Source organism: Pristiophorus japonicus, chromosome 22 (assembly GCF_044704955.1).
Source record: "Pristiophorus japonicus isolate sPriJap1 chromosome 22, sPriJap1.hap1, whole genome shotgun sequence".
In the NCBI taxonomy this organism is placed as follows: Eukaryota; Metazoa; Chordata; class Chondrichthyes; family Pristiophoridae; genus Pristiophorus; species Pristiophorus japonicus.
The window spans coordinates 38,386,851-38,413,847 of record NC_091998.1 but is presented as its reverse complement, the minus strand read 5'-3'; the positions used below and the strand labels follow the sequence as shown (position 1 = coordinate 38,413,847).

The following is a 26,997-nucleotide window of genomic DNA, read 5'->3' as shown; positions in this document are numbered from 1 at the left end:
TTAGCCACAAGGGCCATATCTAACTCCCTCTTGAATATATCTAACGAATTGGCCTCAACAACTTTCTGCGATCGAGAATTCCACAGGTTAACAACTCTGAGTGAAGAAGTTTCTCCTCATCTCGGTCCTAAATGGCTTACCCTTATCCTTAGACTGTGACCCATGGTTCTGGACTTCCCAAGTATCAGGAACATTCTTCCTGCCTCTAACTTGTCCAATCCCATCAGAATTTTATGTTTCTATGAGATCCCCTCTAATTCTTCTAAACTCCAGTGAATACAGGCCCAGTCGATTCAATCTCTCCACATATGTCAGTCCTGCCATCCCAGGAATCAGTCTGGTGAACCTTCACTGCACTCCCTCAATAGCAAGAATGTCCTTTCTCAGATTAGGAGACTAAAACTGAACACAATATTCCAGGTGAGGCCTCACCAAGGCCCTGTAGAACTGCAGTAAAACCTCCCTGCTCCAATACTCAAATCCCCTAGCTATGAAGGCCAACATGCCATTTGCCTCCTTCACTGCCTGCTGTACCTGTATGTTAACTTTCAATGACTGATGCACCATGGCACCCAGGTCTCGTTGCACCTCCCCTTTTCCTAATCTGTCGCCATTCAGATAATATTCTGACTTTGTTTTTGCCCCCAAAATGGACAGCCTCACATTTATCCACATTATACTGTATCTGCCATGCATTTGCACACTCACCTAACCTGTGCAAATCATCCTGCAGCCTCTTAGCATCCTCCTCACAGCTCACACCGCCAATCAGCTTAGTGTCATCTGCAAACTAGGAGATATTACACTCAATTCCTTAATCTAAATCATTGATGTATATTGTAAAGAGCTGGGGTCCAAGCACTGAACCCTGTGGCACCCCACTAGTCACTGCCTGCCGTTCTGAAAAAGACCTGTTTATCCCGATTCTCTGCTTCCTATCTGCCAATCAGTTCTCTATCCACGTCAATACATTACCCCAATACCATGTGCTTTAATTTTGCACACTAATTTCTTGTGTGGGACCTTGTCAAAAGCCTTATTTGATAACATCAATACTTCCTCTAACACATTTAAACAATATGATCCCAGTGTTTACGATGCCTCTCACCTGACTGTAATTCAACAGGGCAATCAGATTATTGATGAGATAACTGGATCTCTGACCACATTTTAATATAAATCGCCTTACAATGCTCACTGTTTATTTAATATTATTCCCAGGAAGCACTAAGCCCAGACTGGTGAATGGAAGCAGTCCCTGTGCGGGGAGACTGGAGATTTATGGGAATGGAATCTGGAGGACAGTTTGCGGCGATCGATCCTGGGACTTAGCGAACGCGAAAGCTGTTTGTAACGAGCTGGGCTGTGGCTCAGGTGCAGCGGCGCCGCTTGATACTTTGGAGAAGGGTCAGGGCCTGTAATTGGTCCAGCAGGCTGCGGACACCAGCGGGATGTTGGAGTCATCTGTTCAGGTACAAATTATTCTTTATGTGAACATATGGATTACAGTGTGGTCACATCTAGATAGATAGTGACAGATTAGAAACATTCACATGTTCTGCTTGATGAAGGGGAGGGTGTCAAAAAGGGTTTAGTATTACATTTCTTCACTTTTGAGTGAAATTGGCTGGTTTGTCCAATCAGTAGTTTGTTGCTAATTTTCAATCCTGTTACTTTGACTGGACACTGCGTGCTGATAGGTTAGCAAAACGTGATTGAGAAACGACATGTTCAATCACTCCCACCTGCAAAGTAAAATGGCTTGACCGATGCAAAGAATAGCGCAGTTTCAGAGCATTTGCTCCCCCTACTGCTGAGCCGTCTCTCTCAGCGCTTGCTATTTTTGCATCTTGCACCTTGCGCTGGGTGGTCTCAGTGCCTTTCAGTAAAGCTACTGTTGGCTGGACTATTATAGTAACTCTTGTTCAATAGGCTCTAATAGTATCTCCTATTGACTGGCCTTTCATTATATGTCCTCTTGTCTGGGCTCTCATGGTATCTCTTGTTGAGTGGGTTTTCACTGTTTCTTCCATCGACGCAGATTTCACTGCGCCAGCTATTGACTGGGTGACAAACCTGCACATTTGATTATTTGGTTCTGGGTTTTCATGCACCTACTGTTGAGTGGGCAGTTACTGCTCCAGCGGATAATTGTGTTCTCACCTCACGCTCTAATTAAAGTTATAATGTTCGAAATGAACGTGAGAATAATACATGTAAGTGGCGTTGTTAACGATACTGAGTAACCAATTCCTGTAATATAATTGGACAATACTGATCTTGGCCAGGTTGATTGATATTTTTGCACTTGGGGAATTACTTGATTCCATTGTATATTAAACTTCATGGTTTTCTACACTACAACAATGACCTCCGTTCATTCCATTTACTCCAGAAGCAGACTTCAGTTTATCTTTAATTAAATGTGCTCTCCTTTCATTCATATATTTTCTACAACAGTCTAATTGTTTCAGGAGTCTCTGTTCTTTTCTAATTATACAACGTCTGAACCAGTGAACACTACTCACCGACTAAAGCTCAGAGATATTACAAGGTTGCCTGGCCCAGAACCTGATTTCTGTGACAGGGACAGTGATCAATGCCGAGCATTTCAAGATAGTAAATTAAACATTCAATTTAACTGCAACAAAGATAGAGTGAAAACATTTGAGCCGTTACACATAATCACTGTACCGTTATCTGTACTTAATAAACAGCCCCCATTCTGGCAACGGATCAGGAAAAACATCTGCACCATTAGAAAAAGCAGGAAACCAGCAAGATTTGATCATTTTGTTATTTTAAAACCATCTCACTTCCATTAAAAGGAGCAGTAGAAAGGCAGCAACGTTTGACTGTATTAATATATTTAACCCATCTCAAATTCCGCTACAAGAGCTCTAAAATCATATATTAAATAATTGTTACTCTTGTATCCCATGAAAGGAGTATTAAACCGCTCAGAGTTTGATTATTTATTAATGTTTAATGTCTACCTCACATTCCAGTAATGGAGCAGGAATAACCTGCAGTGTTTGATTATTTTGTTCTATTTAACATTCAATGTATAACCCTGTGCAACGGAAAACAATACGGCTAAATTGATTGATGTTTAATTATATATGAACAGTAAGCTGGTTATAAATAAGAAAACAGAGGGTCGGGTTTATAGACAAATGGTGGAAGAGGTTTTCCAGATGAATTGGTGCTGAGACCAGTTTTGTTCATCTTTTACATAAATGATTTGAACTAGGTAAATAAAATTACAATATCAAAATTTGCGGATTACACAAAATTATGAGTTGTAGTTCATATGGAAAAGGACTGTGACTAAATACAGCAATACATTAATGAACTTCTATAATGTGTGAGTAATTGACACATGTAATTCAAAATAGATAAGTGTGAGGTAGTACATTTTGGTAGGAAGAATAAGACGACCACATACCCCTTAGAAAATAAGTGTCCAACTGATAATTAACAGTGGGATCTGGACATAAAGATACACTAATCTATAAAAGTGGCGACGCAGGATAATAACGCCTTTAAAGAGCAAACAAAGCACGGCGGTTCATGTCTGGAGGGCTCTAACTGAAAACAGAGAAGATATGTCAAAATTGTATAGACCTTTGGTTAGACCACACTTGGAGTACGTTGAACAGGTCTGGTCTCCTTATTATAAAATGATAGACGCATGAGAGAATGTGCGAAAAAGATGAAATAGAATAATATCAGAACTGAGAGGTTCTAACTATCAGGAAATATTGAACATGTTGGGGCTATTTTCTCCACAAAAGGGAAGACTGAGTTTTAACGCCCCCCCCCACCCCCCGCACCAAGGGGACATTGTCACTCTGCACGACGTCTGATTGTTTCCACTGGGCCAGAAGGGCATCGTGGTACCTGGGCTGCGAAATAAAAACTGAGTACCGCGCTGCACAATAGCAGCCTGGACCACACAAGGGGACATGAATTCGAGCGGACCGATGAATCGGCAAAACCGCCAAGCTGGTGGACCATGGCATTCGTGACCTCCCCTTTAACGTCCGCCCATGAGTGGATGTCGGCACCCTTCATGACCCACGAGGCTGGCACTGACACTCACTTGCACCAGCATCGTGGAGTGTGGGGCATATCCGCCGTGGGTTGGACAAGTGTTGGTGCATGCCACTTACTGGGATGACTATCACCTGGTGCACAATAGTCCGTGGGGCAATCTATTGGGCAATTTTGCGGGAGCCGGTAACCCCACACTGGCAAAGTATTCCACACCTCATTAGCCTCCTGCAGACGTGCAAACGGACGTCGCCAAGAGGAGCAATTTCGAACGTTAGTGGGAGTTGTGTACAGACTTCCAAACAGTAGTAGTGATGTTGGGGAGGGCATCAAACATGAAATTAGGGGTGCGTGCAATAAAGGTGCAGCAGTTATAATGGGTGACTTTAATATGCACATAGACTGGGCTAACCAAACTGGAAGCAATACGGTGGAGGAGGATTTCCTGGAGTGCATAAGGGATGGTTTTTTAGACCAATATGTCGAGGAACCAACTAGGGGGAAGGCCATCTTAGACTGGGTGTTGTGTAATGAGAGAGGATTAATTAGCAATCTCATTGTGCGAGGCCCCTTGGGGAAGAGTGACCATAATATGGTGGAATTCTGCATTAGGATGGAGAATGAAACAGTTAATTCAGAGACCATGGTCCAGAACTTAAAGAAGGGTAACTTTGAAGGTATGAGGCGTGAATTGGCTAGGATAGATTGGCGAATGATACTGAAGGGGTTGACTGTGGATGGGCAATGGCAGACATTTAGAGACCGCATGGATGAACTACGACAATTGTACATTCCTGTCTGGCGTAAAAATAAAAAAGGGAAGGTGGCTCAACTATGGCTATCAAGGGAAATCGGGGACAGTATTAAAGCCAAGGAAGTGGCATACAAATTGGCCAGAAATAGCAGTGAACCCGGGGACTGGGAGAAATTTAGAACTCAGCAGAGGAGGACAAAGGGTTTGATTAGGGCAGGGAAAATGGAGTACGAGAAGAAGCTTGCAGGGAACATTAAGATGGATTGCAAAAGTTTCTCTAGATATGTAAAGAGAAAAAGGTTAGTAAAGACAAACGTAGGTCCCCTGCAGTCAGAATCAGGGGAAGTCATAACGGGGAACAAAGAAATGGCGGACCAATTGAACAAGTACTTTGGTTCGGTATTCACCTAAGGAGGACACAAACAACGTCCCGGATAGAAAAGGGGTCGGAGGGTCTAGTAAGGAGGAGGAACTGAGGGAAATCCTTATTGGTCGGGAAATTGTGTTGGGGAAATTGATGGGATTGAAGGCCGATAAATCCCCAGGGCCTGATGGACTGCATCCCAGAGTACTTAAGGAGGTGGCCTTGGAAATAGTGGATGCATTGACAGTCATTTTCCAACATTCCATTGACTCGGGATCAGTTCCTATGGAGTGGAGGGTAGCCAATGTAACCCCACTTTTTAAAAAAGGAGGGAGAGTGATAACAGGGAATTATAGACCGGTCGGTCTGACATCGGCAGTGGGTAAAATGATGGAATCAATTATTAAGGATGTCATAGCAGTGCATTTGGAAAGAGGTGATATGATAGGTCCAAGTCAGCATGGATTTGTGAAAGGGAAATCATGCTTGACAAATCTTCTGGAATTTTTTGAGGATGTTTCCAGTAGAGTGGACAAGGGAGAACCAGTTGATGTGGTATATTTGGACTTTCAGAAGGCTTTTGACAAGGTCCCACACAAAAGATTAATGTGCAAAGTTAAAGCACATGGGATTGGGGGTAGTGTGCTGACATGGATTGAGAACTGGTTGTCAGACAGGAAGCAAAGAGTAGGAGTAAATGGGGACTTTTCAGAATGGCAGGCAGTGACTAGTGGGGTACACTGTACATTAATGATTTAGACGAGGGGATTAAATGTAGTATCTCCAAATTTGCGGATGACACGAAGTTGGGTGGCAGTGTGAGCTGCGAGGAGGATGCTATGAGGCTGCAGAGCGACTTGGATAGGTTAGGTGAGTGGGCAAATGCATGGCAGATGAAGTATAATGTGGATAAATGTGAGGTTATCCACTTTGGTGGTAAAAACAGAGAGACAGACTATTTGAATGGTGACAGATTAGGAAAAGGGGAGGTGCAAAGAGACCTGGGTGTCATGGTACATCAGTCATTGAAGGTTGGCATGCAGATACAGCAGGCGGTTAAGAAAGCAAATGGTATGTTGGCCTTCATAGCGAGGGGATTTGAGTACAGGGGCAGGGAGGTGTTGCTACAGTTGTACAGGGCCTTGATGAGGCCACACCTGGAGTATTGTGTACAGTTTGTCCCCTAACCTGAGGAAGGACATTCTTGCTATTGAGGGAGTGCAGCGAAGGTTCACCAGACTGACTCCCGGGATGGCGGGACTGACCTATCAAGAAAGACTGGATCAACTGGGCTTGTATTCACTGGAGTTCAGAAGAATGAGAGGGGACCTCATAGAAACGTTTAAAATTCTGATGGGGTTAGACAGGTTAGATGCAGGAAGAATGTTCCCAATGTTGGGGAAGTCCAGAACCAGGGGACACAGTCTAAGGATAAGGGGTAAGCCATTTAGGACCGAGATGAGGAGAAATTTCTTCACCCAGAGAGTGGTGAACCTGTGGAATTCTCTATCACAGAAAGTTGTTGAGGCCAATTCACTAAATATATTCAAAACGGAGTTAGATGAAGTCCTTACTACTAGGGGGATCAAGGGGTATGGTGAGAAAGCAGGAATGGGGTACTGAAGTTGCATGTTCAGCCATGAACTCATTGAATGGCGGTGCAGGCTAGAAGGGCCGAATGGCCTACTCCTGCACCTATTTTCTATGTTTCTGTTTCTATGAACCCAATAATCTGCAACAAAATGCATTTACATTTGAAATAATATCGGTCAATCAATGAAAGCCTATATGAACTTGTTACATAAAAACATAAGAAATGGGGACAGGAGTAGGCCATACGGCCCCTCGAGACTGCTCCACCATTCAATAAGATCGTGGCTGAGCTGATCATGGACTCAGCTCCACTTCACCGCCCGCTGCCCATAACGCCTTATCCCCTTATCAGTCAAGAAACTGTCTATTTCTATCTTAAATTTATTCAATGCCGCAGATTCCACAGCTCTCCGAGGCAGCAAATTCCACAGATTTACAACCCTCTGAAAGAAGAAATTCCTCCTCATCTCTGTTTTTACATGGGCGGCCCCTTATTCTAAGATCATGCCCTCGAGCTCGAGTCTTTCCCCATCAGTGGATACATCCTCTCTACATCCACCTTGTCAAGCCCCCTCATAATCTTATATATTTCGGTAAGATCACCTCATTCTTCTGATCGCCAAAGAGTAGAGGCCCAAATTACTCAACATTTCCTCAAGTCAACGTCCTCATCACCGGAATCAACCGAGTGAACCTTCTCTGAACTGCCTTCAAAGCAAGTATATCCTTTCGTAAATATGGAAACCAAAACTGCACGCAGTGTTCCAGATGTGGCCTCACCAATACCTAGTATAGCTGTAGCAAGACTTCCCTGCTTTGATACTCCACACTCCATCCCCTTTGCAATAAAGGCCAAGATACCATTGGCCTTCCTGATCATTTGCAGTACCTGCATACTATCCTTTTGTGTTTAATGCACAAGTACCCCAGGTCCCGCTGTACTGCGGCACTTGGCCAACTTTCACCATTTAAATAATAACTTGCTCTGATTTTTTTCTGGCAACGTGCATGACCTCACACTTTCCAACATGAAACTCCATCTGCCAAATTATCGCCTACTCAATTAGCCTGTCTATGTCCTTTTGCAAATTTTTTGTGTCCTCACGCATTGCTTTTCCTCCCATCTTTGTATCATCAGCAAACTTGGCTATGTTACACTCAGTCCCTTCTTCCAAGTCGTTAATTTAGATTGTAAATGGTTGGGGTCCCAGCACTGATCCCTGCGGCACCCCACTAGGTACTGGTTGCCAACCAGAGAATGAAACACAAACATAGAAAATAAGCGCAGGAGTAGGCCATTCAGCCCTTCGAGCCTGCACGACCATGCAATAAGATCATGGCTGGTCATCACCTCAGTACCACTTTCCTGCTTTCTCTCCATACCCCTTGATCCTGTTAGCCGGAGGGGACGCATCTAACTCCCTCTTGAATATATCCAACGAACTGGCATCAACAACCCTGCATTAGCGAACTCCATAGGTTAACAACTCTCGGAGTGAAGAAGTTTCTCTTCATCTCGGTCCTAAATGGCTTACCCCTTATCCTTAGAGTGTGTCCCTTGGTTCTGGACTTCCCCAACATCGGGAACATTCTTCCCGCATCTAACCAGTCCCGTCAGTGTTTTATATGTTTCTATGAGATCCCCTCTCATTCTTCTAAACTCCAGTGCATACAGGCCCAGTTGATCCATTTATCCCGACTCTCTGATTTCTGTTTGTTAGCCAATCCTCTATCCATGCTAATATATTACCCCCAACCCCCTGAACTTTAATCTTGTGCAGTAACCTTTTATGTGGCACCTTGTCAAATGCTTTCTGCAAGTCCAAATACAACACATCCACTGGTTCCCCTTTATCCACCCTGTTCGTTACATTCTCAAAGAACTCCAGCAAATTTGTTAAACATGACTTCCCCTTCATAAATCCATGCTGACTTTGCCTGAACGAATTTTGCTTATCCAAATGTCCTGCTATTGCTTCTTTAATGATGGACTCCTACATTTTTGCAACCATAGATGTTAGGCTAACTGGTCTATAGTTGTCTGCTTTTTGTCTGCCTTCTTTTTTAAATAGGGGCAGTCTTCCAATCTGCTGAGACCTCCCCAGAATCCAGGGAATTTTGGTAAATTACAAATAATGCATCCACAATCCCTGCCGCTAATTCTCTTAAGGACCCGAGAATGCAAGCTATCGAATCCATGGGATTTATCTGCCTTTAATCCCATCATACTGAGTACCACCTCCCAAGTGATTGTGATTGTGTTAAGTTCCTCCTCCCGCCCTCGCCCTGCCGTAGCCCCTTGACTATCCACTGTTGGAATATTGTTAGTTGTTGCTGTGCTCTACCATAAAGACTGATACAAATTATTTGTTCAGAGTTTCTGCCATCTCCATGTTCCCCATTACTAGTTCCCCAGTCTCGTCCTCAAAGGGGCCAACATTTAATTTAGCCACTATTTTCCTTTTTATATACCTATACAAACTCTTGCTATCTGTTTTTATATTTTGTGCTAGGTTACTTTCATCGTCTATCTTCCCTTTCTTAATCATTTTTTTAGTCGTTCTTTGCTGGCTTTTAAAAGCTTCCAAGTCTCCTGTCCTCCCAGTAGTTTTGACCACTTTGTAGCCCTTGTTTTGAATTGGATACTGTCCTTTATTTCTTTGGTTGGCCATGGATGACTATCTTTTATCTTACACCCTTTCCTCCTCACTCGAATATATTTTTCTTGAGAGTTGTGAAATATCTCCTTAAATGTACACTGCTGTTCATGAACCGTCCTACACTTTAATCTATTTTCCCAGTCCATTTTACCCAACTCTGCACTCATACCTTCATAGTCTCCTTTATTTAAGTTGGTTAGAGATCCAACTTTCTCGCCCTCCATCTGAATTTGAAATTCAATCATACTATGATCTCTCATTCCTAGAGGATCCTTTACTCGGAGATTGTTTATTAATCCTGTCTCATTACACAGGACTAGATCTAAGATAGCCTGCCCCCTGGTTGGTTCCGTTACATACTGTTCAAGGAACCCGTCCCTTAAGCAATCTATGAACTCCTCCTCAAGGCTACCCTAATGAAATTGATTGTCCAATCAATATGGAGGTTAAAATCACCCATGATTATTGCTGTTCCCTTTTTACAAGCCCCCACTATTTCTTGGTTTGTGCTCTGACCAACAGAGCTGCTATTGTTAGGGGGCCTATAGACTACACCCACCAGTAATTCTTTTCCCCATATTGTTCCTTATCTCCACCCAAACTGTTTCAACACCCTTATCATTTGAGCCAATATCCTTTCTTACTATTGCAGTAATTCCATCCTTTATCAATAGATCTACCCCCACTTCCTTTTCCTTTCTGTCTGTATTTCCGTATTGTGAAATAACCCTGAATATGTATTTAACAGTCCTGGTCACCTTGCATCCACATCTCTGCAATGGGTATCAGATCATACCCGTTTGTCTCAATTTGAGCCGTCAACTCATCTATTTTGTTACAAATGCTACGTGCTTTTAGATAAAGTGTCTTTCAGTTTTTTTTTTCCTGTTTGTTTCCTCTCTCCTTCAAACTCACTTTCTTTATTTTTGCTTGCTAATTTCCGCTTTACTCCCCTCCCTACTGAATCGATTTTCAGGTACCCATCCCCCTGCCAAGCTAGTTTAAACCCTCCCCAACAGTACTAGCAAACCCCACCCCCGCCGACCCCCGTGAGGATATTGGTCCCTGCTGTGTTGAGGTGCAACCCGTCTGGCTGGTACTGGTACTGGTCCAACCTCCCCCAAGAAACGGTCCCAATGCCTCAGGAAACTAAAGCCCTCCCGCCTGCACCATCTCTCCAGCCACGTATTCATCTGCTCTATCCTCCTATTTCTGTACTCACTCGTGGCAGTGGGAGAAATCCGGAGATTACTACCTTTTTGAGGTCCTGCATTTTAATCTCTCTCCTAGCTCCCTGAACTCTGCCTGCAGGACCTCATACTTCTTTCTACCTATTTAATTGATACCGATGTGGACCACGACCTCTGGCTCTTCCCCTAGAATTCCCTGTAGCTGCTTGGTGACATCATTGACCCTGGCACCAGGGAGGCAACATACCATCTTGGAGTTTCGTCTGTGGTAGCAAAAACACCTGTGTGCTCCCCTGATAATTGAATCCCCTACCACTCCCGCCCCCCCCTGTGCAGCTGAGCCACCCGTGGTGCCATGGATTTGACTCTGGCTGCAATCCCCAGAGCCATCATCACCCCCACCGGTACTTAGAACAGAATGCCAGTTTGAGAGTGAGATGGACTCAGGGGACTCCTGCACTTCCTGCTTTGTCCTGCTCTTCTGTCCGGCGGTCACCCGCTCCCTCTGCCTGCACACTCTTAAGCTGTGGAGTGACCGCGTCTAGAAATGTGATGTGCTATCCACGTTGCTCTCTCTCTCGCGGATGCACCGCAGTTGCCGCCAAGCTCCAAAACACGGAGCTCGAGTTGGTGCAGCCGGAGACATCTCCTGCACACGTGGTCGCTCCGGCTGTGCGAAGCACCCGGGACTTCCCACATGCCACAGGATTTGCAATCCACGGGACTGAGCTGCCCAGCCATCCCTCTAGTTACACTCGCAACTATCAAGTAGAACTAAACTCTAAACATTAGCACAACACACCCAGCCGCTACTCCGCAAACAGCCGATTTAATTAACTGGCTCTCCTTAGATAATAAAGATCACATGCATTTACTGGCAGATCATACTTATGTCAATGCCAAAGGTTTCCTACTGAAAAGAAAAAGAAAAGAAAAGTACTCACCAGTCCACCAGCCAATCACTTACCCGCTTGGCTGTGACATCACACTTCGATTTTGATTTTTTTTCGAAACTTTTTCTCCCTGCACCAGCTGTCTCCTCCGACTGCTGCTGGCCTTTTTATAGGACTCGACCTCCTGTTATTTTACTCTTTGATGAATTACCTGAGAGGATTGATGATGGTAGTTTGGTTCATGTTGTGTACATGGACTTTTAAAATGCGTTTGATAAATTACCACAAATCGACGTGCTAGAAAATTAATGCCATGGGATTACAGTGGCAGTGGCTGCGTGGATACGCAGATGGCAAAGGGACAAAAACGCAGAGAGTCGTGGTGAACTTATGTTTTTCAGACTGGAGGGAGGAGCGCAGTTGTATCCCGCAGGGGTTGGTGTTTATTCTACTACTCCGTTTGATATATATTAATCACATGCACTTGTTTATGCAGCATATAATTTCAAACTTTCAACTGACACGAAACTTGGAAATGCATTAAGAATTTTACGGGGTATAGTAATAGACATCAGGGGGACATAGGCAGGCTGGTGAAATTGGCAGACACTTGGCAGATGACATTTATCGCAGAACAGTGTGAAGTGATTCATTTTAGTAGGAAGAAGGAGCAAAGGCAATTTATACTAAATGGTACAATGTTAACGGTGCGTGCAGGAGCATAGGGATCTGGGGGGTTATGTATTTTATATTGGCAGGTAAAGCTGAGTATTAAATAAAAAATGCAGAGGGGATCCTTGGCTTTATAGGTGGAGGCCTAAAGTACAAAAGAAAGGAAGTTATACTAATTCTGCATAAAACTCTGTTTAGGCTGCAGATGGTAGTATTTTGAGGCCTTGGAGAGGGAGCCGAAGAGATTGATTTGAATGGTACCATGAATTTAAAAAATCAGTTACATGGAGAGAATAGATGAACTGCAATTGTTCTCCTTCGAGAAGGAAAGATTAAGGGATGATTTGATAAGTTGTTCGAAATTCTGAAGTTCTTTATAGAGTAAATAAATAAAAATAGTTTCTAGTTGCAGAAAGTTTAGCAACTAGAGGAAACAGATTTAGACCCAGACGCAACATCAGGAAAAAAAAATTATACAGGGAGCAGTTTTGATCTGGAATGCAGGATTGGAAAGGCTGGTGGAAGCAGAGCCAATAATGTCTTTCAAATGGGAATTTCAGAAGTATTTGATGAGGAAAAATATGCTGGGCTGTGAAAGTGCAGGAGTGTGGTACTAATCAAATATCACTTTCAAAGAGCTGGCACAGGTACGGTGGCTGACTGTTCTCCTTCTGTACTGTATTATTCAGTGATTCCAGGTACTTGGTTTTTTGACGTGGTCCCAAAAAAGAAAGATGTCCTTGGATGTTGTCCCTATAGTCTTCCAGAAGACATTAGATATGGTTCTGCAAAAAGATTATTAGCAAAAAAAAGTGCACGGGATTGAAGGTGATCATGGAACATGGGTTGGGAATTGTTTGGGAGGTAGTACACAGGGAGTACGGATAATGGGAAAATCTCTGATTAGCGGGATGTGGCAAATGTTGTTGTTCATTGGACCTGTACTGGGGTCTTTCCTTTTCTCCATATTTAATAATGACTCGGATGAAGGAATTGAGAGTTTAGGACCAAGTTTGCAGATGACACTAAGTTAGGAGGCAAAGTAACTTGTGTAGATGGGATTCAAACGATACAACATGGCACTAACCGATCACGTGAGTGGGCGAGTCCGTGGCAGGTGGAGGTAAATGTGGGCAAACGTCAGGCCATCGAAGAAAAAGCAGTCCGAATGTTGTCTTACTGGTGAGAGCCGAGAATCTGTGGAGGAGCAAAGGAAGTTGGTTGCCCAGGCAGACTAATAACTAAATGTTTGTGCAAAGGTGCAAAAATTAATGAAAAGGGCTAATGAAATGTCAGAGTTCATATCAAACAGACTGGAATGCAAATGTGAGGAAGTGAAGCTTCATTGTACAGACCCTTGGTCAGACCCCATCTGGAGTATTGTTTTAAGCCAAGTTCACCACACATCAGGACGGGTATATTGGCCTTGGAGAGAGTGCAGCGCAGATTCGTCAGGGTGATACTAGGAGTAAAAGTGTTAAATTATGAAGATAAGTCCCATACATTTGGTTCAGATGCCCTTGAGTTTAGATAGTTGAGGGGTGGTGTAATTGCGATGGTTAAAATTATAAAAGTTTCGAGGAATCGACACAGAGAAAATATTTTCCCTGTTGTGGCAATCCAGAACATAATGCAAGAAGGTTAATGTTGGAACTAGGCCAGTCAGAAGTAAAATCAGAAATATGGAATTCACTCCACCAAAATACAGTTGTAATTTTCAAGACTGAGATTCATAGATTTGTTTTAGGTAATGGTGTCAAGGATTATGGGGCAAAGTTTGGAAAATTGAGTTTCAGATGAGCCATGATTTAATTAAATGGAAGAACTGGCTCACAGTGCTGTGTGGTCTACTCCTGTACCTATATTCCAGCTAGTTATAGTAGTAGTAGCTGCATCAGTAATATTAGTGCTAATAGGTGTGGTGGTAAGAATAGTATTATCAGTAGTAATGGTAGTCATAGCAGTAGTAATAGCAGCAGTAATAGTATAATACTAGTACTAGCAGTAGTTGTGTTAGCAGCTGTGGTAGTAATAGCAACAGAAGATTTCGTAGAAGCATTAATGGTGGTAGTATTCATAGTTCTTTTTATTGAGCTGTCACAAGAATTCAGCTTCAAGCATTGCCATGGTAACCATGATCATTATGATATTAGTATTTATTAATATAATAATAATTATTATTATTAATTGTTGTTAATGCTATTTAGGTCACAGAGATCTCAGATTGGTATCTGGGGGCTCGCGATGCTCCGGTCGGGTCGAACTTCAATATGGAGCGCAGTGGGGGACGGTGTGTGATGTCTGCGAGCACCTTCAGTGCGAGGCAGCAGCCGCAACCCTGGGAGCAGCTCACTTTGGGGAGGGAACCGGCCCAGTGTGGAAGGAGAACTACAGGTGCCGGGGGAACGAGTCCCGCTTGTGGGATTGTCCACTTTCATCCTGGGATCAGTTTAGCTGCTCACATGGAAATGACGCCAGTGTCATCTGCTCGGGTGAGTTCTCTCGATCTACTGAAATGCAATATTCCAACTGTACATGTTTCCATTGAAACTGAGAGTCTATGTTTGTCGGTCGAATTTTCTCAAGTTAATTAGTAATGAATGAAAGCATTTCAATGGCACATGTGTCATCAATGAATGTCCCGCGTTCCTGTGTTTATCTCTGTCTGGGTGAATCCACAGCTTATCCAGAATCTGCACCGAGAGCTGCTGGCAGATACATTCAAACAGCAAAACGGAGCGACTGCCACACAATGGAAATGCTACAATTGTATGAAACCACTATAAATGTTAGCAGTTAAAATATGAATCAACAGTGTAAAATTATGAAGTGTCTCCATATGCTACATTTAGAGAAGATGTTTCTACATGTTTGGGAGTCCAAAACTAGGGGCCATTAATGTCACTAATAAAGCCAACAAGGAATTCAGGAGAAACATCTTTACTCAGAGTAGTGAGCATGTGGAAATTGCTACCACATGGAATACTTTGGGGAAAATAGCATAAAAGTATTTAAGAGGAAACTTGCTAAGTGTATGAAAAGGTCTGGCATCGAAGGATGTGCTGAAAGGATTTGATGTAGCGTGGACCTATTGGACCGAATGGGCTGCTTCTGGGCTGTAAATACTATATAATACCGTGTAACACTATGCATTGAAATCGTTATAAATCCTTTCATATTAGTGCCTCTGACATGTTCATTCTCCAACTTTCTCCGTCTCCATTGCATCTGCTCTGAGGACGCCATCTTTCACACTAGTCTCTCTGACATGTCTTCCTTTTTCCTCAACCCAGGATTCTCCTCCCCATGGTTAACATGGTCCTCGACCGTGTCCGTTCTATTTCCCACATCTCTGCTCTCAGCTCTGCCCCTCACTCTCAGAACCAGAACAGGGCTCCCCTTGGCCTGAACTTTCATCCCAATAGCCTACACATTCAATGGATCATTCTCCGCCATTGCCACCACGTCCAGCGTGATCCCACCACCAATCACATCTTCCCCTCCACTCTCAGCATTCCAAAGAAACCGCTCCCTCTGCGACACCTTGGTCCATTCCGCAGTCACCCCCAGCTCCCCCTTCCCTTCCCATGGCACCTTCCTGTGCAAGCACAGAAGATCGAACACCTGCCTTTTTACCTCCTCCCTTTCCATGAACCAGGGCTTCAAATACTCTGTCCAGGTGAAGCAGCGATTTACTTGTACTTCTTTCAATTTAGTTTTCTGTATTCGCTGCTCACGGTGTGGTCTCCTGTACATTGGGGAGACCAAGCGCAGATTGGATGACCGCTTTGCAGAACTCCTCTGTTCAGGCCATAAGTGTGTTCCTGAGCTTCCGGCCGCCTGTCACTTTAATTCTCCAATCCACGCCCACTCTGATATCTCCATCCTTGGACTCCTGCGCTGTTCCAATGAAGCTCAATGTGAGCTCAAGGAACAGCACTTCATCATTAGTTTAGGCACTTGACAGCCTTCTGGACACAACATCGCATTCAACAATTTCAGAGCAGAACCTCTGCCCATCTTTGGATCGATTCACTTCCCCCCGCCCCCCCCCATCGTATGTTTTTCATTCTTTATCTCCATTGGCAGCTGGTCATTATTCCACCAATCACACCCTCTCTAGACTAACCTTTATCTAACTCCTGTCATTACCATTTCAATTTGGCCCGTCATCCCTTTTGTCTCTCTAATTCTCCTGCCTTCCACCCTATCACAGACCTTCCCTTTTGTTTGTTTTCCCCTCCCCCTTTTCAGTGCTTCTTAACAATGTGTTATTTTCGAACATTCGCCAGTTCTGACGAAGGGTCATCGACCTGAAATGTTAACTGTTTTTCTCTCCACAGACGCTGCCTGTTTTTATTTGATTCCAACATCCGCAGTATTTTGATTGTGTGTCCGTTATAAATCTGACCGGGTTTATATATCAATCAACGTACAATTCTCCGCAGAGATCAGTTGTGTTTTCATTGAAAGCTCTGTGTTAATGTGTTGCCTGTGAGATGAGTTTTAATATCCATTACATTGAGCGCAATATATTGAATAGAGATGGAAATATATCATGATGTACATCACGGATTATTTCATGGATTTTACAGTTCTCCCGGCGCCCTGCATAAAACGTTTCACGCAACCAGTACCGGCAACTAGTCCGTCATTTCAGTGATGTTTTCATCACAAATTCTCTCCCGTGGCTATTACGTGCTTTGGGACGTCGTGGGAAGCGCATTGAAATGCTCTGCCAATTGAAACTTTTGTTTGTTTCTCTCCATATTGGATAAGATGAACCGCAGCCATTTAAAGACCATCTCCTGTCATAGATCACAGCACATCAACAGCCGACCTGAGCCGCTCACTGCCTCCCCCGCCCGCCCCCGCCCAGGTTAAATTTACCCGCCTTAGCCACCGGAGACTGCAGGGTATCTCTCCCAAATGTATTCACTGAGAAAAGGTAATGGGTTACAGGATCTGCCTACAAGCTTTCCTGGTAATTATTACAGCAATGCAACCAATATCATTCATAATAAAACTGTCAGCGTCAGAGTTTGTAAATTATGGGATATTCGCTTCAGTTTACGCATTGTTCTCAATGTGTGTCTTATTTTAGATGAAGGTTGGCCGCCGAGACTGACCAATGGGGGAAGCCGCTGTGACGGGCGAGTGGAGATTTACTACAACGGCCGCTGGGGGAGAGTGCGGGACAAGCTCTGGGACATAAATGATGCCAACGTGGTCTGCAGACAGTGGGCTGCGGCTCTGCGATAGCCGCTTATAATTCTTCAAAGTACGGAGAGAGTGAGGGGCCCGTGTGGGTGAATGATGTCCAGTGTGAAGGAAACGAGACACAGCTCCAGAACTGCAGCTCATTCACATTGAATCCGTTTCTCACTGACCGCTTCGGCGTAGGTGTCCTGTGCTCAGGTGACCAAATTGTTCAATGTTACAGAACCATAAAGGGGAATTCCTAATCTGCTGAGTACAGTGGTAAAAAAGATCACTTGTTCCTCGTGTCTCTCCAGCCAGTTACATAACTCGGGTCGAATGCAGAGTGAGTGGACATGGCAGAACTGAACAACAATGAGAACTTGCATTGATATCGCGCCTCCAACAAATGCAAACATGGTGTTTTGCAGGAGCTTATTCATGCAGAAAACTAACACAGAGCCAAACAAGGATATACTAGAATGGATGACTAAAAGCTTGGTCAGATGGGTAGATTGCAAGACGGCGTCCTTATTGATTCTCTACCACAAAAAGTTGTTGAGGCCAGGTCGTTGGGTATATTCAAAGGGGAGTTCGATGTGGCCCTTACGGCTGAAGAGATCAGGGTTATGGAGAGAAAGCAGGAGTGAGGTACTGAATTTGCATGAACAGCCATGATTGCCTGCTCCTGCACCTATGTTCTATGTTTCTATGAGAGGCGGAGATGTTTATGGAGAGATTTCCGATACTGCGGCCGAGACGGCTAAAGGCACGGTCGCTAATTGCGAGCGGAGGAAGTGTGTGATACACAAGGGTGCAAGATAGGGAGACAAAGCAGAGGTCGAGAAATGATTAGTTTTTGCGGCGGTTATATTGAGAGGGCGAGGCGAGACCTTTAGGATATTTGAACATGAGGATGATAATTTAAAACTGGAGGCATTGGCGAACGGGAAAACAATGTAGGTCAGCGAGCACGGGACGGCTGGAGAGTGCGACTTGGTGCGGGTCAGACAACAGAGATTTGGGTGAGCTCAAGTTTATGGAGGTGCAGGACGAGAGGCCGGCCAGAAAACATTGGAATATATGGTTCTGAGGCAGGGACGGAGGTGGGTGATGAAACGGAGGTGGAAATAGGCGGGCTTTGTGATGGAGATCATACGGGATAGGGAGCTCAGTTCTGCGGTCAAAGACGCAACGAGATTACAAGTCAATTGCATTGTGCAGCATACAAGTCTAGACAGATGTGCTGGAGTTGTATTGGCATAAGTTATATTAACCGTGTATAAATGTCGACAGATGTGTTGGTGTAAGTTTCATTATACAGCATATTAATGCAAGTAGATTTTCTGAGATTGAAATTTTGTAAATTCCATTATGCAATATCTAATTATAGGCAGATGTTCTGAGGTTTTTCTAAGTTATACAGCCTGTTGGAACGTACATCAGTACAGCCCAGAACATCTTTCTACACTTAGATACTGTGTATTGGAAAACCGATGTTGGACTTGTGTACGTTGTGTTCTTCAGGAGGCAGGTGAAGTATTAAGTAGGGTTGTGGATAAGACTGTAAACTAGTAAGACACGGAGGTATCTGGTGAAATAAACATGAGACTGAAGTTAAAGGAAATAGGAGATGGGTGTAAATGCCAGACAAACTAAATAATATTTAAGTGTAGGCAGTTATAATGTTATATAGTTTCATTCACTTGTCACAGGCGCATTAAAACACAGCTTTCTTTAGCTGGAGAAGGTGCAATGGATTGTATTGAGTGAAGTGGTTAATGTGTATTGGAAATATAATCCTCCTGTATTATTGCCCAACAGAACACGTGCAGTTAAGGCTGTCTGACGGTGGAAGCCCATGTGCTGGGCGAGTGGAGGTTTATTACAATGGGATCTGGGGCTCAGTTTGTGACGATTCCTGGGACCGGGCCGACGCTGACGTGGTTTGCAGACAGCTGAGTTGCGGAAATGTATTGAACGTGACACTTCCTGCTTCTTGTGGACCAGGCTCAGGCCCAGTTTGGTTGGATGAACTGAACTGTTCGGGTAACGAATCGTTTTTTTGGGAATGTCCGTCAACTGGGTGGGGTAATCACGACTGTGATCGTAAAGAAGATGTGAGGTTGATGTCCTCAGGTAAGGACGCTTTCAGTCTCCCGTGTGATGTCTCGCGTATAACAATGCAGAAGATGCAGTGTTATTCGCGAGGCATCACACGGGAAATAATACATAGCATAACATACAACTTGGAGTACAGAAACAAGCCATTCGGCCCAACTGGTCAGTCTGGTGTTTATGCTGCACACCAACATCCTCCAAGCGCGCTTTATCTAACCCAATCTACATATCGTTCTATTCCTCTCCCCTTCATGTACTTATCTAGCTTCACATAAAAGGCATCTGTGCTATCGCCTCAACTATTTCACGTGGTCCAAGTTCCATATTCTAACCATTTTCTGGGAGAAGAACATTCTCCTGAATTCCCTATTTCATTTACGGTCCTTAGCTTTTGTCTCCATTAGTTTTGATTATTGGTGAATCTGTATTCGTTAGCTCCTGTAACCATTTAGACTCCTATTTTCCAAGGGGTATTATTCCTCCGACCAAAATGCATCAGCTCATACTTATCTATATTAAAATTAATTTGCCAATTACACGCCAAATCTGCCCATTTATTAATGTCTTGTATTTTGTCGCAGTCTTCCTCAGTAACTATACCCACGACCACTGTCGCCCATTTTGCTGTCACTCGTAAATCTTGAAGTTGTGCTTACGATTTCCAAGCCCAAGTTGTTGATATAAATGATGTGTAGCAGTGGTCCCAGCGCCGATCATTGTGGAACATAATTATTACCCTCTGCCAGTCTGATTAACTACCTTTAACCACGATTCCGTGTTCTGTTTAGTAGCCAGCTGGCTATCCATTCTGTTACTTGTGCTCTGACTACACATGCTCTGGCCTTAATCATGATTCTACTATGTGGTACCTAATCGAAGGACATTTGAAAATCCACTCATATGATATCTACTGAATTACACTTGCCTACTCTCTCTGTAACATCTTCAAAGAATTCAGTAAGGTTGGTCAAGCACGCCCTTCCCCTTTGAAATCCGTGTTGACTATTCTTCATTATTTGTTCGGGTTGTAGATGTTTTTGTATTAAATTTCTGAAATAATTACCGACGACCAGTGAACACAACCAGTGCAACATGTGTTGTGCAATATGAACACGCAACGAGTTATCAATAGAACAAATTGGATATTTCTTGTTTCGTTGACAGAGCACAAAGAGATGCGGCTGGTGAAAGGAAAGCATCGCTGTGAGGGCAGAGTGGAAGTGTTCTACAATGGGACCTGGGGAACTGTGTGCTCCGATAAACTGGATCGACATGATGCAGAGGTGATCTGTAAACAGTTACAGTGCGGCCCCCTCCTATCTATTCAGTATGACACTTGGTCATTTGGAATGGGATCCGGACCCATTTGGCTCGATAAGATGGAATGTAATTCACACGAATTGACCCTTTGGCAGTGTCAGTCAGACCCGTGGGGTGAACACAACTGTCATCACGGGGAGGATGCCGGTGTTGTGTGTTCAGGTAACTCAACGAACCTGTCAGTGTGCGGGTGTCATTCCAAACATTGAGGACTAATGCAGTCAGCATGTTTCTTTTCTCAGCAGAAGCCCGAGTGCCAGACGTATCCCACAGTTCAAGGGTCTGCGTTCCAGAATCTGGTTCTAAACATGGACATTCACCAGGTGCTTCCCTCCATTCATTATACTAACTATCTGACTTGTGTTCCTGGCTTGTACAAAATACATAACAATCAATGATTCCCTTTGATAGACTCGGGACAACCCTTGCGCCTGGTTGGAGGCAACACCAAGTGCTCCGGGAGAGTGGAGATATTGTCCAATAAGAGCTGGGGCACGGTGTGTGATGACTCCTGGGATATGGCCGATGCCAATGTTGTCTGCAGACAGCTGGGTTGCGGCCCCGCTCTATTGGCCGCAGGAGGGGTCACGTTTGCCCAGGGTGACGGAGTTATCTCGTTGGATGAGGTGAAGTGCACCGGAAGTGAATCATTTCTGTCCGACTGTCATTCCTCACAGCCAGGTCAACATGACTGTGATCATAAGGAAGATGCCAGTGTGATCTGTTCCGGTAAGGGTCGCAGGAGGTTTCCTCGTTCTGTGAACGTGGCTCATTGATTTTAGAAATTAAGAAAACGTTAACCATTTTAATATAAAATCCTAATATTTGTAGTTCATGAAATATTTCTACAATGTATTCCACAGAGCTCGATTTGGCTTCTGCTGATTTTCCATCCACATCTGCAGGTACTTAGCATTATCAGGGTACTATTACTGGTATTAAGGTTAGCATTCGTATTAGTAGCATTGGTATTATTCACATTTTCATCGCTTTGTTAATTTTTCTAAAAAATGTGTGCGGATTCAAATTGACAAACATTTTTAAAACTATAATCTAATGTTGTGATTAGAACAGGGAGGTAAAACCACCTCCATCCCTGTTGCCGTCTGCATAACCCTTGCAATCCTTCTAATCGGTGAGCTGATCGCACTGATGGCGGTAAGACAGAGAAAGTCAGCAAGAAGAGGTGAGGCTCAAATCTTATCCCTGAACGAACATTTCATCTCAGGTCGCTTCATATCCTGGCGAGTCTCCAGTTCATTACAGTTTTCAATGGGGTGTCACATGGTCTTGTTAGAAATAAATCAAAATCCTCTTTTGGTGATTTATTCCATTGCATGTGTTGCCGGAATAATAACATTGGAAATTTAAAATGGATAGTTATTTAAAGTGTCCACATTCACTGTCCCAGTTCACCAGCCGGTACATGAGATTCCAGAAGAATTTACTAACTGCAACAATGGAACAGAAAGTTTAATTGAACAGTTTGGGCTGTGCGTTCAGTTATTATTTGTCTGTAACTCTTCCTGCATCCATTGGGTATCCGGTCCACCCCTTTATTTTCTGGGTCCGGATGGCCAATCCCGAACTCTGACTGGGTTCTATCGGTCATGTTAAGAGCTTTATAGGACGTTCTGCATTCGCTAGTGATTATTGTACAATCCAACACAACTATCGCACTCATCTCACCCACCAACACACTCCTGCCTGTGTACACAGCACGTCACTTGTCACACTGACGGGACTTAACAAAGTACCATGAACTCCTCACTGACGGATCCAAACTGACGCTGTCCACAGAGATCAGTCAACTTCACCCTACCTCTACAGCAGAATTCCCCGTGTGGCCCCTTAACCGAGCGATCGGCTCGATTTATCCTCAAACTCGCTCACTTCGTCTTCCCGAGGTCAATACAATTGGACGCAGCCTGCTGGTGCTGAACGTGTGTCTATACAGAGACACATACACGGAAACACACACAAACCACAACTCCTTCACATTTACGTTCACTGATTTTGTCCCTTGACTATCACCATCTCTGTGGTTTGGATTTATTCGCAGATGAATTCATGTGAAACGCGCGTGTAGTGCGACACAATGTTAATCTCCCATCCTCCCTGCAACAGGTGCTGTCACTGGCGGCAGGGAGTCACCTGCTGGATTGTACCAAGCAATTTACGAAGAGATTGAGAATATTCCACCCGGCGACGATTCCGCCCAGTCCCAGGGTTCAGGTCTGTATTTTCTGTCTGATACCGAATCTTCACGGGACAAATGTCCCCTCCTTAATGATCGCTTTTAATTGTCAATGTACTGAGTGGACAGGCTCAGCAGCCCGCTCACTGTCCCCAGGTGAAGGAGTCCTATCACAGTGACAGTGTCTCTGTGTCCGCGTCTACAGTCTGTCCCGCAATGGGCTTGGGACAATTCCCACTGGTCGGGATTGCTCAAAGAACGGGTTTTCCGGCCGGTTTTAAATCGCCAGCAGAGTCGCTGAAGTTACAAACCGACTGGATCCATCTTCACCCCTTCACTGTCGCTTAACCTTTATAATATTTATTGTGTTTACTGACCTTGGACTTTCTGTTCTTCACATTTCATTTTACTCCAATTAACCAATTTCAAACTTAGTCGCTGCCTTTGGGAGGTGACAGCTGCTTCATCATTGGGCAGGGGTCTCGGGAGAGAGAGGGGGAGGAGAAGTTGGGGGCGAGAGCCGGATTCTGAAGTCACCGCGGGCGGTTTTAGAGTCTCCGGAAATGAAAGTTGGCGGGAAGGGGGTCAAATTGGATCAGGAATCGCCGCTCACACACTCTGTATAAACAGACTATTTTATATGCTATTTGTTCTGCTCCAATACCTGAGATATTAGCTGTACGAACGGGCTGTACTGTGCATTATTGTGTCCGCTCACTGGGAGGGCTGACATTTATGGACCATCCGAGTTGCCTTGATACAGCGGTGGTGGGTCTTCCCCCTGAACCACTTCAGGCCTTGTGGTGAACCATCTCCCACAATGGTGTCAGTTACCAAATTCCAGGATGTTGTCACAGGGACAATGATGCTATTATATTGACTGTTCCGATGTCCCAATCAATCTGTCCAATAACAATCTATTTTTGTGTTTGATAGTATCTGGTTCTAACGTCTCCCTCAATCATATTGATTATTACACCAGTGACATTTGGGGTGACGCTGATCCGGGATCAGAAAATCCTCAAAGGAACTCCTCCAGTATTCATGGTGGGTAAAATTTTACTTCCTACAATCTCTTTTTTGGACATCACACTACCTATAATTAAAAACCAACACCTAAAGATATCGGAGCTTATTCGCCGAAAAGTGACACTGCCAAGGGCCCGTAGTAGTGGAGAGGATTTAGTTTGAAATGTTCTGGCAATACTTTGGACTTGAAACAAAATCATGTGGATTGGAACCAGTAGTATGATGAACGAAACATTCCGTTCAAACTGTTTCCCCAAACGGCTCTGTGTGAAATGTGCGGGCAGGTTGGGTGAGTGATTCAGTGTGATATGTGTGACTTTAAGACGGAGGGTAAACTATCTCGACACGACATGGTCCAATCTTTCCCCGTCAGCTAACGCCACTTCACCGGAAGTCCACAATTGGTGCACTCTCCCACCCTGCAAGGCCTGCGTAGATTGATTTATAATATCATTCCGGATACACAGTGCTAGCATTTGGTTTCAGTGGAAATCTCTCTTTGCTCCCAGGACCGGTTCCGGGCGATTATGACGATGCTGAGAGTGGAGTCACTGATACTCAGGGCGGTCACTTGCTGCTGGACCGCGATCCTGATGATGTCACATTCGGAAGTGCCGGCGGTGATCTCTCCACTCTCGGTGAGTAGAATCTCTGTCAGTCCCGCAGTCACCAGCCCTCTGTGTAGGGATGGACTGGCGCTGTTTGAATGCCATTGCAATGGACAGTGAATGTTGTGATTACAGAAAATGACAATAAACAAAGCTGTACCTGTTCTAGAGAAGAGATGCTGATGCTGCTCAGTGTGTAATATCTCCCTTGTTAACACTCCAACCGGGAATCCTCTCAGTGCTCAATCTCAACCGCCCGATTCTCCCATATTCGATGCACCTCGCCTGCTGTCACCCAGCGGTAAAACACAGCCTGGGGTGTGGGCAGGAAACAATGATTTTCCATTCACAGATCAACAAATCTAGCTGTTGCCACACATATAAATGATCCGCACTGATCCCGGTTTTAATGCCATCCTTAATACATTATCTGTCTCCCCACAGTATTCAGCTCTCAGACCCACGCTGATCCCGGTTTACCGGTCCCTTCCACACCTGGTAACAATGATGACCTTCCTTGTAACACGTTCGCAACCCCGGACATTCCGCCACCGAAGGCCAGTGACTGTGAGCCTCAAAATCTTACAGCATCTACGGCAAGCCAGTAAGAGCAGTGCTGGAGAGTGTCCAATCCCGGGCGGGCTCCGCTGGCTGTTAATGGGCAGTGTGCTCAACCTTCAGTGATACTGGCAGCATCAGAGAACATGCTGTGTATTTACTGTTGCAATAAAATACCCCTTTAGACTGGCTGTATTTAATCCTATTCTCTGATAATGGCGGATGTATTTCCTACAGTTAAGGACACTGAAAGTATCAGCAAGAACATGCTGTTCATTTATTATTTAACTGAAAGGCGAGTTGCAGTGAAATAGCAGAAAGCATAAAATGCGGAGTGAAAAAATGACATTTATTTGCATTGTGTGTTGGTGGGAATTGCTTTAACCCTCTTTATCTCGGTCTCTGTTTCTCTTTCAATGCGTTTTTTTTGTAATTTCAGGAAAAATGAATTTAAATTCCAAGATGAGATGTCCCGAGGCGTGCCACAGCCTGACGGGAAACATTCTGTTTTAAAGCTGAGAGAAAGTCCATTAACGTTTCCAGAAGTGTGAACATGCTGAATGTGCTTCTCATCACGGCATAAACATCCCTTTACTTCATCGCCATGTTATTTTGTTATGAAGTCAATAGGTTTCGTGTTTCTTCATATTTTGTCTGTGTTCTGTTTAATTAAAAACGGTAAAAGAGAATGTATTTTGGATTATTGCTCTTTCTGTATTAATACTGTAAAACACTGCTCTGCATGGATTAACCAAATCTGTAACAGAGATTAAGAGCCTGTGTTTATTAATGAAGTGCTCATGGGAACTTCATTTTGTAATCTCTTTACTTGTTATTGTTCCATTAAATCATGTTTAGAAGCTGCAGGGGGTCAAATGAATGGTCTTTCTGTTTTTTCTCCCTGAAGAAACATAGAAACATAGAAAATAGGTGCAGGAGTAGGCCATTCGGCCCTTCTAGCCTGCACCGCCATTCAATGAGTTCATGGCTGAACATGCAACTTCAGTACCCCATTCCTGCTTTCTCACCATACCCCTTGATTCCCCTAGTAGTAAGGACTTCATCTAACTCCTTTTTGAATATATTTAGTGAATTGGCCTTAACAACTTTCTGTGGTAGAGAATTCCACAGGTTCACCACTCTCTGGGTGAAGAAATTCCTCCTCATCTCGGTCCTAAATGGCTTCCCCCTTATCCTTAGACTGTGTCCCCTGGTTCTGGACTTCCCCAACATTGGGAACATTCTTCCTGCATCTAACCTGTCTAACCCCGTCAGAATTTTAAACGTTTCTATGAGGTCCCCTCTCATTCTTCTGAACTCCAGTGAATACAAGCCCAGTTGATCCAGTCTTGATAGGTCAGTCCTGCCATCCCGGGAATCAGTCTGGTGAACCTTCGCTGCACTCCCTCAATAGCAAGAATGTCCTTCCTCAGGTTAGGAGACCAAAACTGTACACAATACTCCAGGTGTGGCCTCACCAAGGCCCTGTACAACTGTAGCAACACCTCCCTGCCCCTGTACTCAAATCCCCTCGCTATGAAGGCCAACATGCCATTTGCTTTCTTAACCGCCTGCTGTACCTGCATGCCAACCTTCAATGACTGATGTACCATGACACCCAGGTCTCTGCACCTCCCCTTTTCCTAATCTGTCACCATTCAGATAATAGTCTGTCTCTCTGTTTTTACCACCAAAGTGGATAACCTCACATTTATCCACATTATACTTCATCTGCCATGCAAATGCCCACTCACCTAACCTATCCAAGTCGCTCTGCAGCCTC

At 44.2% G+C, this 26,997-nt stretch overlaps 1 protein-coding gene across 1 annotated transcript; it reads left to right on the top strand.

Moving 5' to 3' along the window:
* Positions 1 to 1,393: 1,393 nt before the first annotated feature.
* Positions 1,394 to 25,765, top strand: LOC139234615 (scavenger receptor cysteine-rich type 1 protein M130-like). The gene is made up of 13 exons (XM_070865302.1): positions 1,394 to 1,472; positions 14,390 to 14,674; positions 19,206 to 19,520; positions 20,667 to 20,984; positions 21,065 to 21,145; positions 21,234 to 21,551; positions 21,686 to 21,727; positions 21,892 to 22,008; positions 22,950 to 23,057; positions 23,956 to 24,066; positions 24,558 to 24,686; positions 25,101 to 25,260; positions 25,654 to 25,765. Exons 3-13 carry the CDS (start codon positions 19,511 to 19,513, stop codon positions 25,763 to 25,765), a joined length of 1,506 nt encoding a protein of 501 aa, XP_070721403.1. The 5' UTR covers positions 1,394 to 1,472; positions 14,390 to 14,674; positions 19,206 to 19,510.
* The last annotated feature ends 1,232 nt before the right edge of the window (positions 25,766 to 26,997 follow it).